This window comes from Phyllopteryx taeniolatus, chromosome 1 (assembly GCF_024500385.1).
Source record: "Phyllopteryx taeniolatus isolate TA_2022b chromosome 1, UOR_Ptae_1.2, whole genome shotgun sequence".
Lineage (NCBI taxonomy): Eukaryota > Metazoa > Chordata > Actinopteri > Syngnathiformes > Syngnathidae > Phyllopteryx > Phyllopteryx taeniolatus.
The window spans coordinates 37124656-37141812 of NC_084502.1; the positions used below are offsets into that span (position 1 = coordinate 37124656).

The 17157-nt window shown below is 40.5% G+C and overlaps 1 protein-coding gene across 3 annotated transcripts in view; it reads left to right on the top strand.

Moving 5' to 3' along the window:
* Window positions 1-58: 58 nt before the first annotated feature.
* Window positions 59-17157, top strand: part of flna (filamin A, alpha (actin binding protein 280)) — a 60452-nt gene continuing 43353 nt past the window's right edge. For all 3 annotated transcript variants that reach the window (XM_061792882.1, XM_061792900.1, XM_061792892.1), the window contains exons 1-2: window positions 59-251; window positions 7539-7997. In XM_061792882.1, coding sequence (XP_061648866.1) covers window positions 7628-7997 — 370 coding nt within the window. In that variant the 5' untranslated portion in view covers window positions 59-251; window positions 7539-7627. The remainder of the gene's footprint in view (window positions 252-7538; window positions 7998-17157) is intronic.

Consider the following 17157-nt stretch of genomic DNA (forward strand, 5'->3'; position numbering starts at 1 on the left):
GAGTCGGAGAAGTCAGTCACTCCCCCACAGCACCTCTGTTGCTTCCACTCGTCCACCAATTAAAGCACTACTCCTCAGAAGAGAGTCCGGCAGCAAAAAGAGCGGAGGAACTACTTTTTCCTCTTCTGTTTGCACGTACACGAGCCTCCAAACTTGAAAAGTCCATTCCCCACGCTGGCAATTCGCGTGGGGAGGACCCACGCAGGATAGCGCAGACAGACAGACAGGCTCAGCACCTCTCAAGAGACCACGTAAGTTTCATTTTAAAATTAGAGTGGGAGATCGTTTAGTTGCAGATCGGCGTGTGTCGGTGCGAGTGTGACGTTATCCCATGTAAACATTCTGCTCCCTTTTAAACAACATTTTAAACACCCGATTCACCCAGGCATGCAGGTGACCGTGCCTTGGATTTCGGACCTGATCGTGCACGATCACGCAACATGTAACTTGCATGCCTCTGATCCTCTGTTAGCCAGGCTTCATTTATGGCGTCTCACCAAATAAGGTAATCTACGGACAGTGATTTCTCTCTCTCTCTCTCTCTCTCTCTCTCTCTCTAACCAGAGATGGGTTGGGGCATCGCGCACGCGCACTATTTAGCCCAGTGTATTTCACGGTGCATTTTGAATTGTAAAATTTTGTGCACAATACGCTAGAGCTTTATGTGTTTAAGTCAACGAATGACTGAAAAGTTGGTGATTTTGGGGGGATTAAATTTGTGAAAATTCTGTGACCCTCGATCTCCTCTGCATGCCTCTCTAATATTTTATTATGTTCTTTTTTTTTTGTGATGTGGGGCGGGGGCCGCCAAAGTACCTACATGTTATTATTATGACACATTTAATGTAAAGTGACGATGAAAAGGATCTGACCTACATATGTTTGGCGCATCCATGAGTGATCTTCATGCACACTCAAAAAAGGGACTTTATGCCAAGCTTTTCCACACAATTGCATGTTACTAGTTTGTCACATTCTACACCCATTTTTATTGTGTAGAACAAACAAAATACAATTGTGTGCAACTGCTTGAAATACAAATATTAAGCCAGTTTTCTTTTTGGGTATATGCAGTGTTTCTTTTTTGACAGAACAAAGCACAGTTTTAAGGACCCCACACACATTTTGATCCTGTTTAACATGCTTTTTGTCAATCGCTTCATCTCAGGTGGGGATTTTTCTGAGCGGGCACAGCCTTTTCAGTGCCAGAGTGCTGATTTGAAAATGCAGAAATAATGACAATGTCTGGCCTAAAAAGTTGAAAGATTTAGTGGGATCTTTTGAAAGACAGTAATTAAATATGCAACATTCACGTAAAGTAGCTACAAAATACATGCATGTTCCATTAAGGCAGTGGTGTCCAAACGGGGGCCATTTGTGGCCCACCGTCCTTTTTTACTTGCATTGTATTATTTACTTCCTACACTGGGTGACAAGGCAGGAGAAGAGAAGAAATGTATTCTAATTCTTTCCATCCTTGTTTTCCACAATTCACGCATCATTCAGTAAGACACGCTTCGGAATTTAGATTTGTTTCCTCCACTTTCTGCTACTTGTCAAGGTCAATTTAATACAGATTGGACCTGTTTTTGGTTCTGAACGATCCTACCTTAAATGGCACTCTTTGCAAGACACCCTTTGACACACCCGTGAGAAATGCTGCCCTGTGCGGCTGCACATATCGCACATACCAGAAACCACCACTGCTGGTGGGATACAAGATGCTTGCTGGCTACCCAAAAATTTTGAAAAATTATTGACTTTTTGCTTCATCACCTAGCTGTTTTTTTTTAATATACATAAATAATATTTATAAACATTCAATAATTGCATACATATCTTGCAATGATGGATTGGTTTTAGCATGGTAAAGAATGACAAAGTTGCCCTTGCATCCTTCGATTTTTCTGTAGGTGGCCGTTGGAAGAAAAAGTTAGGACAGCGCTGCATTAAGGTGTTTGAAAAGTGTCTCAAGAGACATCACAATCATTGTTGGTATCAGTTCTGATTGTATGTCCTATTTGCTTCATTTGTGTCCTGTTTGTTGTTATTTTAGTGTAGTTTTGAATTCTAGTCCATTGATTTGACTAGACTAGTTTTGCAGGTAAGTACCACTGTAATGTTGGATTCTTTTTATTTTTTTAATTATTATTTTTGTGTGTGTCTTGGTGTTATGTAATACTAGCTGTTGGTAGGTGTGGCTTTGGGGAGCCAAATAAAAAGAAAATATACTGATTAGATTACATGAGCAAAAAGTGTTATACTTATTTCTAACGGTTCCACTGTTGTCACATTTAACCAGTGATTCCTGTCACTTTGATTTAATTACAAGGGGAGCATGCATGTATATAGGAAATGATGATTGTGTTTTGCATGCACATTTGACACACTGGTAGTATGCTGGTGAGATGCGTTTCGCCCTTTCTTCTTCACGGCTATGCGGCTGACTGGGTGTGGTGTGCCGAGACGACAAGCTGTTGGCATAGCCAGCTCAGAATCAGATCAGCTGTATCACAGTGGAGAGGAAGCAAGTTAGGACCCAGGTGAGGCCTGTATTTCACCAATGAGCAGTTTAATTCATTAACCACCTATTCCCGCACATTTTTATGCTTTTAAAAATCTAGGAATACTTTCAAAGTCCGCATTTAAAGGCTTGAACTTGTCAAAGTGACAGGTTTGTCCTTTCAAAGCCTAATTTATATAATGATCATTATTGGCGTAATTTACTTATTATATTGCTTCCATGAACACATCTGTTCCAAACGAAGTAACTTGAGCAATGGCTAATGACACAAATCATTAAAACCTCATTCAAGTGAAGTAGGCCACTGGATCAGTTGGTGAGGGCCCCATCAGCACACACGCCCTGATGTATAATATGTTCGGATATATATTGCATTTTCTTTTGCAGAGGGTTGATTCATTATTGACATAATGTGTTATTGGATAGTGTGTCTATTAGACTATGGAGCTTTGTCAAGATGTATTCATGTCTTTATTATGATAAGAAGATGAATGTGGCTGGAAAAGACGATGCATTTCCATTGAGGTCATTTAGGGCACTATTAGGTCATAAAATCAAAGGTAGATCTAAGATGGTGATTATGGATTAATGGATATCAGTGTCCGTATAGTCGGCATTTATTATCAGACTACTGTATATAAAGGTGCATAAAGTTAAAATTGAATTTTGCATGACACAGATTGTGTGCAGTAAAACAATTAGTCGCTAGAGGGAAACAAAGCACAAGTCAAAAAATTACCAGCAGCGACCGTTCAAACGTTAAGGGTCTTGGTCATTTATCTGCCCAGTGTTTGTGCTTTTTATTTTTTTCTTGAATAGCGTTTGAGCAGTAGTATACAATAAAATAAACCTTTCACGTACTCGCCTTCCGCAAAAGAGTCCCATCAAAGATCAATTCTGACCTGCAGATGAGACATGCTTGAACACATACAATTACAATACAATAGTGGTTTCATTATGTCAACTGTTGATTGAAAAGTTTGTGAATTTTTTTCAATTAAAATCGAGTAAATTCTGAACCTTCTTTTGAGAGAGAGAGAGAGAGAGAGAGAGAATAGATCCCTTTTATTGGGGTGTTATTAAGTAGGGGGCTCCTGCAGGGCTTCTGGGTTGTTAGAGGGTGTTTGGGGGACATTCCTTAGATTCTCCATTGACCAGACAGTCAGACACACACCCACGCGCACACTGAAAGACAAAGGCAAATGGCTGCAGGCCACATTGAGTCTGCTGGCACTGCACTCCTTATTTAGTCAAAGAAGCTAGCGGCAGTAACATCTCTTCTTGTCTTTCCAGCCACTACTGACGTATCCAGACTGTTCATGACGTGTGTTCATAAAGTTGGTTAGCCTCATCCCCATAACAGTATGAAGAGGGCCAATTACAAAAAAAAAAAAAGGAACAATTCGTTGTCACAGCTCAGAAGCACCTTTCAGTGCATACCTGTTGAACTTATCTTTAAAACTCTAGTCCAGTGTTTTTCAAACATTTACAGCTCAAAACCCAAATTACTGATTTCCTTCGTCCCCAGCACCCAAACAAAAATATATGTATTGCGATAACAATAGGGCCTACATGCATGTAAATAACTCATTTGACATCTTAATCAAAGAATTATGTGGTTTATTATTTTCAAGGTTTTATTTTGTAAAACACTACATTTCAAAATGAACAAATTCTAATTATATTTTAGGATCAAAATATAATTTTGGTTAAAGAGCTTCTACATGTTGGGGTATATAAACCGTTTCAGAAACATGGACAAATATTTTGGTAATTACCGGTGCTGTTAATTTGTGGAAGCTGTGGCATCAACCTCACTGGATGGTGGCCTATTGCTGTGATTCTCAACTAGTGTGTCGTGGCACATTGGTGTGCCTTGAGAGATCATCGGGGGAGTTGTGGAAAATCATACAATTTCACTTCATTGGTTACAATTTTTATTTTTATTTTTATTTATTTTTTTACTACAAATTAATGTACCTTATTTAACTATTTCTGTCAGCAACATATAGTGACAGGCAAAACAACTAAATACTCTTCCACTAGATGGCAGACAGTACATGGCCTAATTAACATTTGTTCCTTTGTGAGATTTTTTGGGGACGTAAAACGTGTCTTGGCTAAATAAAGGTTGGGAAACACTGGTCAAATACATTTGTTAAAAAACAACAACAACAAAAAAAACTCATGTTGAAGGCAGAAATTCATTTATTAAAACGCAAACGTGGATGGACAAGCCCTTTGCCATAATATTGTGTCTGCTTAAAATCAACAATATCATATGTAAATATCTTCGTACCCATTTTGGATCCTGACCCTAAATTTAGGAAAATCTTTTGTAATTCACCATGACATTATAATTGTGTCAAATTAACTTTAAAAGCACTCATTCATTTCATGGGTTCAAACTCTTGTCTCAAACAGAGCCGACGTCAAGCATCTTATTAATTGCTAACACTGGAAAGTACTTTTGTTCACATGCCAAGATCCCAAAAACATTTATAAATTGCCCACTATAATCAGCATTACATTTGCAGAAGACAGACAGGTTTTATGAAATGCATCATCCTGACCAGGTTATGTTGTGCCTACTTGGTGATGCCTTTTTTCATCTGTACAGAAAGACAGAGGGTTGTGTCTATACACTGTCTGACCCCTCTGTAACATCTTTAATGATAAGACTGTACACAACACACAGTGACTCCACAGACATTGACAGTTCTAGCTATGCACCAGTAATGGCAGTCGTATGAAAATATGCGTGACAGGACACCTGAATCAAAGCTGGGGAAAAAAATGGGCAGAAAACTCCACATCTCAATGGCTAGGGTCACCAACATGGTACCTGTGGGCACCAGTTCGCCCCAACACCACACGCACGGTCCTGTTGTAAAAATAGCTCACCACTTATGGGACATTATGATTTCCTAGGAATGTAGATCTGATCATATGAAAATGTGAACACTTAAAAAGATTTAGAAATAAAGAGGTACATATTGATATTCATGGTTTCCACCTTGTTAGATCATAGCTGATAATAATAATTGTGAGAAGTTAACATGATCAGTGTGTTGACATTGATATCATGATTCATAAAAACATACAATTAGTAAAGGTAATTTGAGCAAATTTGTCATTTTAGAAGTATGTATCAAACGGGTAGCCCTTCGCATTAATCAGTACCCAAGTTCTCTCTTTTCAAAAAGGTTGATGACCCCTGGGTTAGTCCATAATCACACGTTGAAGTAGTGCATTTTCTATGGGTATAGTAAATAAGAATATATTCCAATCTATCTATTCATTTCACAAACATATAACACTCATACTCAGCCTATTGCAGCTGACTTTGGGCAAGAGACAAGGTACACCCTGGACTGAACAAACAACCGTTCACACCCAAGGACAATTAAATGTTTGATGAACCAAACGTGTTTTTGGAACGAGGAAGGAAGTACCCGAAGAAAACCCCCACACATAGAGTACATGCAAACTCTATAAGTAAGGCCGGACCCGAGAACCTTAGAACTGTGAGGACGATGTCCTAACCACTGCACACTGTGCTTACCTTGGAATACATTGCTGCAGTGGTTCTCAAACCTACCACTGAAGTACCACTTAATAAAATATTTAGCTCTCCAAGTACCACCATCATGACCAACATCAAAATACAACAGTGTTTTCTTAATAAAAAAACGAGACCCAGATTTGGTTCCTAAAAAGTATATTTAATATAATTGTAAGCCACTGTAACATTAAGCACAGCTTGAACATTAACACTGTGTTTAAAGACAGGAAAATAAAAACAACTGTACTTAAAAAAGGATTCAATGAAAATGTATTGCACATAAAAGTTAAACATTTGACCTAAATACAAGTTTAAAACAAAAATTCCTAAAGCTTGAATGCAAATGTATTGTACTAAAAAGTTAAAAACAACTGAACTGTACTTAGGCAGTGATTCTTTCCTGTAACACGAGAGGGAGCCCGTGACTAGTGCTACTACTATCACTAGTACCAATACTGCATGTTCATTCTGTGTAAATGGAAGCCTTTTGCCCCAGGTGGGTGGAGGGATTGGGAATGTGTCAAAAAATAATCTGAATAAAAATCTTATTTTAGAAATTTGGCTTTGTTTGTTTTTTAAAATATAATGGTTATATATGGCGACCAGTTCAGGGTGTACCCCGCCTCTCGCCCAGAGTCAGCTGGGATAGGCTACAGCTAGTGAAGACGAACGGTACGAAAAATAGATAGTGGATAATGATTAGATACATCTAAGATGCATAACTCGATTCAGTAAAACTATGATTACAGTGCAGGATTTGGTTTGTAGAGCAATACAACAGCAATTTGAGATTATTATTATTATTGTTGTTGTTGCCATTGGGCGGCACGGCCGACGACCGATTAGCACATATGCCTCACAGTTCCGAGGATGTGGGTTCAAATCCGGCCTGTGTGGAGTTTTCTCAATTTACATGTTCTCCCCCTGGCTACGGTTTCCTCCCAGATCCCCAAAACATGCACGGTAGGTTAATTGACGACTCTAAATTTCCCATAGGTGTGCATGTGAGTGTGAATGATTGTTTGACCACATGTGCCCTGCGATTGGCTGGCGACCAGTTTAGGGTGCTCAGTATTCCGGAAGTGTATCGTGATCCAATTGAAATCCTACATGGATGAAACGACAATCCCTGTACAGTAATGACGACTGTAAAGTAGATTTCGCAGGATGTAACACTATAATATCCATATATTTCCTATACCGCTTGCCTTTATTCAGGTGGCGGGTGAGCTGGAAACGTATCTCCGCTGACTTGGGGCGAGAGGCGGGGACACAAAGGGTTAAAAAGGAAGGTCGTTGTAATGGTCGCCTGAGGCGTTTTTTTTCGGTGCACTTTCGCCCCCCAAGTTAGCTCAGAGCGGTGTACGATTCGAGCAAATGTCTTGCTGGTTATGAGAAGTCTTCTCTAGTGTTCCCAACTTTCAGTCTTGATTTGTTTCTGTCAAACAGACGAGGCCGAGTGGCAGAGAAAAGGAAAAGTTGAAAAGACTCCACCCAGAAACCAGGCAGCGAACCGAGAGACAGCCGACGCTATAAAAATGAGCGGTTCCCACCCCCGGCTCCACCAGAGCGCCGCGCCCGCTCCCAACGCTCTCTCCACGGACAAGGACGCAGAAATGCCCGCCACGGAGAAAGACCTGGCCGAGGACGCGCCGTGGAAGAAGATCCAGCAGAATACGTTCACCCGCTGGTGTAACGAGCACCTGAAATGCGTCAACAAGCGAGTCGGCAACTTGCAGACGGACCTCGGCGATGGGCTGCGGCTCATCGGGCTCCTGGAGGTCCTGTCCCAGAAGAAGATGTTCCGAAAGTACAACCAGAGGCCCACCTTCCGCCAGATGCAGCTGGAGAACGTGTCCGTAGCCCTGGAGTTCCTGGAGAAGGAAAACATCAAGTTGGTGTCCATAGGTGAGTCACTTTTACGACGAGTGCAATGAATGGATCATGCATTTATCGTGTCGTTTAGCTCTGGCGAACAAAAAGGTGCGAAGCTGTAAAAAACAATGAATCTACCGTGTTGCCCATAACGTAAGAATAACTTTGTTTTACGACACAATGCTGTGTTTGTTCCCATTTATTTATGCATCACTAATAACTTTTGACCAGGTGCGATGATTGTCCCAATTACCCATGAATTCTCTCCCTAAAAGAAAAGAGAGACGTTTTGTTCTAACTTTATGAGCAACTGTGTTGTGGAACTATAGAAATACACACGTCATCAAAGCAGGTTTTAGATGGAGCTACAAGAAAGCTGGTAACATTTCTCGGTGTTGAGTGAAAAAGCAGGCGGTTCCCCCTAAGCGCGTGCGTGCGAGAGTGTGTGTGTGTGTGTGCGCGCGCGCGCGCACACACATGGGCCTTGCTTTGTCCCCTCCTTTCTCCAGTTGATTTGGGAGGACTGGGAAGAGGGCCCCTGTCCTTCTGTGCTCGCCCCCGCTGCCTACTCCTAGTCTGAGTCCAAGCTTTGTGGGTCAGGATGTAGTTTAGGCAATCAGCTGGCAGGAGAGCTGATCTTGGAGGAACACGCTTGGACACAGGCCTATTGTCTGCTAATATCGTGCTGTGGGCTGGGGTTCCATGGTATGAGAACTTTGTTCCTGGCTTGTCACATCAGACTGGATTGAATAGACTTTGCCTGGATGTAGTTTCTCGTGTATTGGTGAACTTGCGTCGAAACAGCGGACTTGAAATCATGTGAGAAGTCATTATGAGTTGGCTTTGTAACACCTCTGTGTAAACGTGGTGGGACTCCAGTGAATGAAGCAACAAGCACCTTAGTAGGGTTTAGAACTCAATGAAGACTGAACTATAATACCAGATGGAGGTAGATATTAACTAGCTTTGCAGCGAATGCAATATTGTATGCAAGAGAGTTGGAGCAAGAAACTGTACACGACAGCTATGGTACTGCTATCTCCAAATTTCCAAGTTTCTTTATATACAGGTAATGCCCAAGTTAGTAATTGTTTTGAACACTAAAAGTCCCTGTAAAGTGAAGGCAAGGCTTCTAAATTTGACACACCCACAGACAAGTGTTAATAACCCTGGTAAATTTGAATGATTTTAAAAAATAAAACACTTCGGCAAGTATATAAAATGAGGCTTCAAAATCATGGAAAAAATTAAGCCATTGTCCTGCTCTCAATGTCTGTGAGCGTGCCTTCTGATTGCGTATAACCAGGCCCCACTGGAAAATGCATCGTACTTCATCAAGCAACTTTCCTATGTCTGCACATCCCTACACATTTGAGCCGTGAGAATATATCCATTTAAAGCCTACGGTGGCTGGAATATAGCCCTCTTGGTCAGGTCCAGTCAAGTCAAGTTTATCTGTGTAGCCCTTAATCACAAAAGAGTGTCAAAGGGCTTCACAGGCCCACAATTAACAAAGCTAGACAATTGGGTCGTTGTGGGGCTTTCTGCGCTGCGTTAAGAGGGGCTAGCTACCAGCTAGCTTGCAAGCCAACAGGCTTCTGGGCTTCTCTTGGCTGGCAGACGAGTGGCAGGCTCATCTGTGCTGTCCCCACCTCGCTTGGGGATTAACAACCCCAATTCCAATGAAGTTGGAGAAAACCAACGCAGGCATAGGGAGAACATGCAAATTCCACATAGGCAAGGCCGGGATTTGAACCCCAGTCCTCAGAACTGTGAGGCAGATGTGCTAGCCAGTCGTCCACTGTGCCGCCTTGGCTGTCATTACTGAATGGTAAATGATATTTATATTACAACCCCAATTCCAATGAAGTGTTAAACAAATAAAATACAGAATACAATAATTTGCAAATCATGTTCAACCTATATTTAATTGAATACACTACAAAGAAAATATATTTAATGTTCTAACTGATAAGCTTTGTTTTTAGAAAATAATCATTATCTTGGAATTTTATGGTAGCAACACGTTCCAAAAAAGCTGGGACAGGTGGCAAAAAAGACTGAGAAAGTTGAGGAATGCTCATCAAACACCTGTTTGCAACATCCCACAGGTGAACAGGCTAATTGGGAACAGGTATGTGCCATGATTGGGTATAAAATGAGCTTCCCTGAATTGCTCAGTTATTCACAAGCAAAGATGGGGCGAGGTTAACCTTTTTGTGAACAAGTGCGTGAGAAAATAGTCGAACAGTTTAAGGACAATGTTCCTCAACGTACAATTGCAAGGAATTTAGGGATTTCATCCTCTGCGGTCCATATCATCAAAACGTTCATAGAATCTGGAGAAATCACTGCATGTAAGCGGCATGGCCGAAAACCAACATTGAATGCCCGTGACCTTCGATCCCTCAGGCGGCACTGCATCAAAAACCGACATCAATGTGTAAAGGATATCACCACATGGGCTCAGGAACACTTCAGAAAACCAATGTCAGTAAATACACTTTGGTGCTACATCTGTAAGTGCAACTTGAAACTCTACTATGCAAAGCAAAAGCCACTTATCAACAACACCCAGAAACGCCGCAGGCTTCTCGAGGCCCGAGCTCATCTAAGATGGACTGATCCAAAGTGGAAAAGTGTTCAGTGGTCCGACGAGTCCACATTTCAAATTGTTTTTGGAAATTGTGGACGTTGTGTCCTCCGGGCCATAGAGGAAAAGAACCATCCGGACTGTTATGGAAGCAAAGGTCGAAAGCCAGCATCTGTGATGGTATGGGGCTGTGTTAGTGCCAATGGCATGGGTAACTTACACATCTGTGAAGGCACCATTAATGCTGAAAGTTACATACAGGTTTTGGAGAAACATATGCTGCCATCCAAGAAACGTCTTTCTCATGGACGCCCTTGCTTATTTCAGCAAGACAATGCCAAACCTCGTTGTAAAAGAGTGCAGGGACTAGACTGGCTTGCCTGCAGTCCAGACCTGTCTCCCATTTGAAAATGTGTGGCGCATTATGAAGTGTAAAATACAACAACTGAGACCCCGGACTGTTAAATAGCTGAAGCTGTACATCAAGTAAGGATGGGAAATAATTCCACCTACAAAGCTTCAACAATTAGTGTCCTCAGTTCTCAAATGTTTATTGAATGTTGTCAAAAGAAAAGGTGATGTAACACAGTGGTAAAAATGACCCTGTCCCAGCTTTTTTGGAACATGTTGCAGCCATAAAATTTAAAGTTAATGATTATCTGATAAAAACAATACAATTTATCACTTTGAACATTAAATATCTTGTCTTTGTAGTGTATTCAATAAAATATAGGTTGAACATGATTTGCAAATCATTGTATTCTGTTTTTATTTATATTTAACACAAGGTCCCAAGTTCATTGGAATTGGGGTTGTAAAGGAAGACACTGAGCTGTTCTGTAAATTGTGGCATCTAGAGAATTATGTATTTTCAAGGTGTTGGCATAGCAAGCTAGCCAACTACGCACTGTAGTAAATCTTAGTTGCACCGGCTAACCATTGATGCGAATGAACGTATTCAAGTTTTAATATAGTGGTCGACTGGTGGACTCATGCCAGATGCCAAAGTGCGTCACCGGACTGCATTCTAGACAAGCCCAAAAAATGTTTTCAGCATTTATCTTGAACCATGTATAATTCATTTTGGGGGGAAAAAATCTGTCACTTTACAGGGTGTTTAAGTGCTTTCAATGCAGTTCCACTGTAATTTCTAAAAGTGGCAGTAATCGACATTATAAATGGGTTGACAGTTGAAAACAAGTGAGGCATTTCACTCCCTTTTGTGGAATTAAAATTCGACAAAAAAAAGTGATGCTTAGTAAGCATACAGTCACCTTAAAGCAAAATTCGCCGTTTTGAACTAAAAATAGGCCATTTACGTGAATCGTACAGATCCAATGAGTTTTTCCTGGGGGGGGGGGGGGGGGGGGGGGGGTGCCGTCGCCGTCACTGACGTCATAGGCTGTTTCGTACTCCTTGAACGTTGGCAACTAGATCCATTCCACACACAGATGTAATTTCTGAATGTTACTCCGCGGCGGACTAATATGCGAAAGCACATCGGCCTATGGTTCCGCCTGTGCTCACGGTATCTGTTTTGGAGTCACAGGAGTAGATGGCACCAGAAAATACTCTTCCGCTGTTAAGAAGTAACAGTACTTTTACTCCGTTTCAATGATTTAAATGTTGCTCGTTACTTTTATTTATAAATTATTGCTTATTTATCAACTATTTTGTGCGTGAGACTTCGACTTCCGCATCGGGCGCTGTTTGCGCCAATCCAGTTTAACCGTTAGTGACGTTTAAGTCTAGTTCACCAATCAAACTATACAAGAAAGTTATGACCTCACACGTCGTCTTCTATTGGGCTTCCCGGGCATAGGTATTAACAGTAGATAAGCCAGCCCGGCTGATTGTCATGTCATATGTGGTGGCAATTTTGTGAAGGTCGTTGTTATCATGAAGGCAACGGCGCGCTACTCTTATTTACTTTTAGACGAACAAAAACAACAGCTTTCATGTATTGTTGTATTTGTCTGGAACCATCTGCCCAAATGTGGATATTTCAGCCCACTTAGAACTTGAGAAATCACTTTGCAGTAAAAAACATTTTATTTTGTTTTGTTGTTCATGCTATGGTTTAAAAAATAAATAAATAAATAAATAAATCAGAAGTTACTCACTATTTACTCCGTACTTGAGTCATTATTTCACTGTGTACCTTTCACTCATACTAAAGGATTTTTTTTGGAGGACTACTTACTTTTACATCACATTGTCAAGTAACAGTACTCTTACTTGAGTACAATATTTGGCTTCTCTACCCACCTCTGGAGCGGACATCCTCTCTTGCTACTCTTGAGTTTAAGCAACATTTTTTGCTCATCAGATCAGCCAGTGTCGTATTTGTTGCACTGGTCTTTTGTATTTTCGTGTTGAGGTTGTGGTCCCAGCGGAACCGCAAAGCACACTTAACATCGGCGACAAGAGTTGATCCGCTAGTACATCTTGTATTAATTAACGCACCTACAATTATCTAATTAGTTTACGGATGTTAATGTTAAATGTATTAACCCGACGGAGCGATGTTAGGGGTTATGTCACAACACAGAATGAACTAACTTCAAATTCGGAAATGGCCAAAAAAAAAAAACTTTCCTGAGGGTGCATTTGGGATTAGTGTTTGAAGTTGGTAATAGTGAAAAATGACATGAACCAGACAATGATTTTAGTCAATTATTTTCCAGAATGGGAGTGCTTAAAGAGGAGCATGCTATTCATGTGGCACAGCTTGAAGCAGGCATATCGGGTGCAGGTGGAGATGGGCCTGGCTCAAGTTGGAGAGACCCCTACAATGTTTTTTTTGGTCTGTCAACTTTTTAATGCCTTTGGTGTTTGCATGTCTGAGTAATGGGCCCATGCCGGAAGGGTAGTTATCTAATGTGAGACGTGGCTGAAATGACAATACTGTAATGAAGACAGTAAAGTAGATTGACGTAACACTATTATATCTATTCTAGCCATCCATTTTCAATAACTCAGATCACAGGTGACCTGGAGCCTATCAGAGTTGACTTTGGGCGAAAGGTGGGGTACACCCTGGACTGGTCACCACTCATTTCCAGGGCACGTAGATAAACAACCATTCATATTTACAGCTACGGACAATTTTGAGGCTTCAGTTAACCTTACTCATTTACTCATTCATGTATTTATTTTATTTTTTATGTGGGAGGGTTCCTGGCCTTATCTGAAGACTTCAGTTGCTCTTGATTAGGGCTGCAACTAACAATATAATAATCGATGAATAGGATTAATCGATGAATAGGACTTAAAAAAAACATAAAATTTCCATCCCTTTTAAAAAAAACAGGACATTGTTTCAAATTGACAGTGCATCGAATGCACAAACATTAATTGAGTATGATTTGTTTTTGGTCCACGTTTGAAAATGGGACAACATTTTCCAAAGTAAAAGATGTTTGCAAATGTCTTATTTTGATGAAACGCAAAGAAAATAAGTCTGCTTTAGTATAATAAATGTAACTACTATTTACTGTTTTATTATTATAATTAATATAATTATTTATTGTTGAGAGGCTGAAATTCCGAGGATTTGGACAATTTTAAGGTAAACAAGATCCCAACAATTTGATTATCAAAAATCATTAGCCATTCATTTGATAATCGGTTAGTTGTTGATTAATCGTTGCACCTCTACTCCTGATACAGTACCAATCCAGTCCTGCAGTATTAAGTAATGCACATTATAAATGGGTTTTCAACTGCAAAAAAGAACACATTTCACTCTTGTGTAATTGTTTTAATAGTTTACAAATAAAAAAAATATACATTTGGTGCAGCTTTTGCTGAAGCCACACCCCTCTATGAAGCTTTGTAGAAATTGCTTATCAGCAGAAGTAGTAGTTTTCCCACTGAATCGGCACCACGTATTCAGTGGTTTGTTCCCCAGCCTGTACCACACCCTTTCAATCTTGCATGAAAATACTTTTTGAGTTGGGCTTCTAAGCACGGGTGAAAATGTAACCTGCACCATGCGTTGTACTTGGGTTAGTAATTCGTCCTGAGGTTAGTGGCAAGGTGAGGCTCTATATACTAGTTTACCTTCCATTTCTTTCTCTGTAACCATGCCCAAAGAACATTGTTTTCCTCCCAAATCTTGGACCAAATGGGTCATTGGTAGTTCTTTCAGGACGTGGTTCCAGCTGACTCACCATATCCAGCTTCTCCTTTTTTGACTCGTCGAATCAGAAGATGAAAGGGCAGGCCTTTTACTTCCTCCTCTCATTGCAGAAAATGGACACACCCTCTCAGCCACCCTCACCACAACTTGGCACAAACTGCCATTGTAACACAGCATAACGCTTGAGGTCTCTCTTTCTTTCTTCACCACTGTCCTAGTTTTAGTCGTGGTGTGTCTTTGGTTTGCTGTCTCAAGTGTTGTGTAACATGCTATGCATGAGTCTTATCCCAAGCCACAAATGTGTCCAAGTAATTGTGGAACTGCTATTTTCAATGGTTGTTGGCTCTGTAGTTTTAGACTTTTTGTCAATGTGTATTCGACATAAAACTTGTGACGTACTTACACTTATTAGGGCTGCAAGATTATGACCAAAATAATGATTATTTTGATCACTATTGTAGTCATGATTATTAATCACGACTAGTCCTCGTTTTAAGGAAAAATATTCTCAAACAATAAACAGTTTTACTTCAAAATGATTCTTTAAATAAGAATAAATGATGGATAATAATTGGAAAAAATTAATGTGCCCAAAAAAAATCCTACTTTAGCAAAGACTAACTGAATAAATGAACAAATTGCAACTTAATGGAAGCAAATACAGTTAATGCATAAAACACAATAACATTAGCTAAAATCATTTAAGTTCATTTTTTTCTCATTAATCTACACAAAGCACCCCATATTGACAGGAAAAAAATTGAATTTTTGAAAATTTTGCAGCTTTATTAAAAAAGACAAACTGGTATATCACATAGCCATAAGTATTCAGACCCTTTGCTCTGACACTCGGGTGCTGTCTGTTTCTTCAGATCGTTGAGATGGTTCTACACCTTTATTGGAGTGCAGCTGTGTTTGATTATACTGGTTGGACTTGATTAGGAAAGCTACACACATGTCTATATAAGACCTTATACCTCACAGTGCATGTCAGAGCAAATGAGAATCATGAGGTCAAAGGAACTGCTTGAAGAGGTCAAAGGAACTCCCTGAAGAGCTCAGAGACAGAATTGTGGCCAAGGTGACAAAAAAGAATTCTGCTGCACTTAAGGTTCCTAAGAGCAGAGTGGCCTCCATAATCCTTAAATGGAAGACGTTTGGGACGTCTGGCCAAACTGGGCAGTCGGGGGAGAAGAGCTTTGGTGAGAGACTTAAAGAAGAACCTAAAGATCACTGTGGCTGAGATGCAGTCGGGAGATGGGAGAAAGTTCTAGAAAGTCAACCATCACTGCAGCCCTCCACCAGTCGGGGCTTTATAGCAAAGTGGCCGACAGAAGCCCCTCCTCAGTGCAAGACACATGAAAGCCTGCATGGAGTTTGCTAAAATAATGAACTGAGGAACTCCAAGATGCTGAGAAATAAGATTCTCTGCTCTGGTGAAACAAAGATAGAACTTTTTGACCTTAATTCTAAGCGGTATGTGTGGAGAAAACCAGGCACTGCTCATCACCTGTCCAATACAGTCCCTACAGTGAAGCATGGTGGTAGCAGCATCATGCTGTGGGGGTGTTTTTCAGCTGCAGGGACAGGACGATTGGTTGCAATCGATGGAAAGATGAATGCGGCCAAGTACAGGGATATCCTGAACGAAAACCTTCTCCAGCGTGCTCAGGACCTCAAACTTGGCCGAAGGTTCACCTTCCAACAAGACGATGACCCTAAGCACACAGCTAAAATAAGAGTGGCTTCAGAACAACTCTGTGACTGTTCTTGAATGGCCCAGCCAGAGCCATGACTTAAACCCAATTGAGCATATCTGGAGGGACCTGAAAATGGCTGTCCCCCAATGTTCACCATCCAACCTGACAGAACTGGAGAGGATCTGCAAGGAGGAATGGCAGATGATCCCCAAATCCAGGTGTGAAAAACCTGTTGCGTCATTCCCAAAAAGACTCATGGCTGTATTGGCTCAAAAGGGTGCTTCTAGTAAATACTGAGCAAAGGGTCTGAATACTTATGGCTGTGTCATATTTCAGTTTTTCTTTAATAAATCTGTAAACATTTCAACAATTCAGTTTTTTCTGTCAATATGGGGTGCTGTGTGTACATTGAGGAAAAAAATTAATTTAGCTGATTTTGGCAAATGGCTGCAATATAACAAAATGAAAAATTTCAGGGGGTTGGAATACTTTCTGTTCCCACTGTATAGTATCCAATGTTGTTCTCATGCATTGTATTTTGCATGATGCAATGGATAAATATGACCTGCACATGATCTTGGCATGTACATAATCAATTGATTGTTGAGAATTTTGTCAAATGTGTGGAAGTTGTTGATTTGTTCCACTGAACTGAATATTATTAATCAGGTCTAAGGAGAATAACATGAGATTAGCTATGAGAAGTTGGGTTGTCCATGCAGACCTTCTCTGTGGCAATTCCTCTGAGTGGCATCA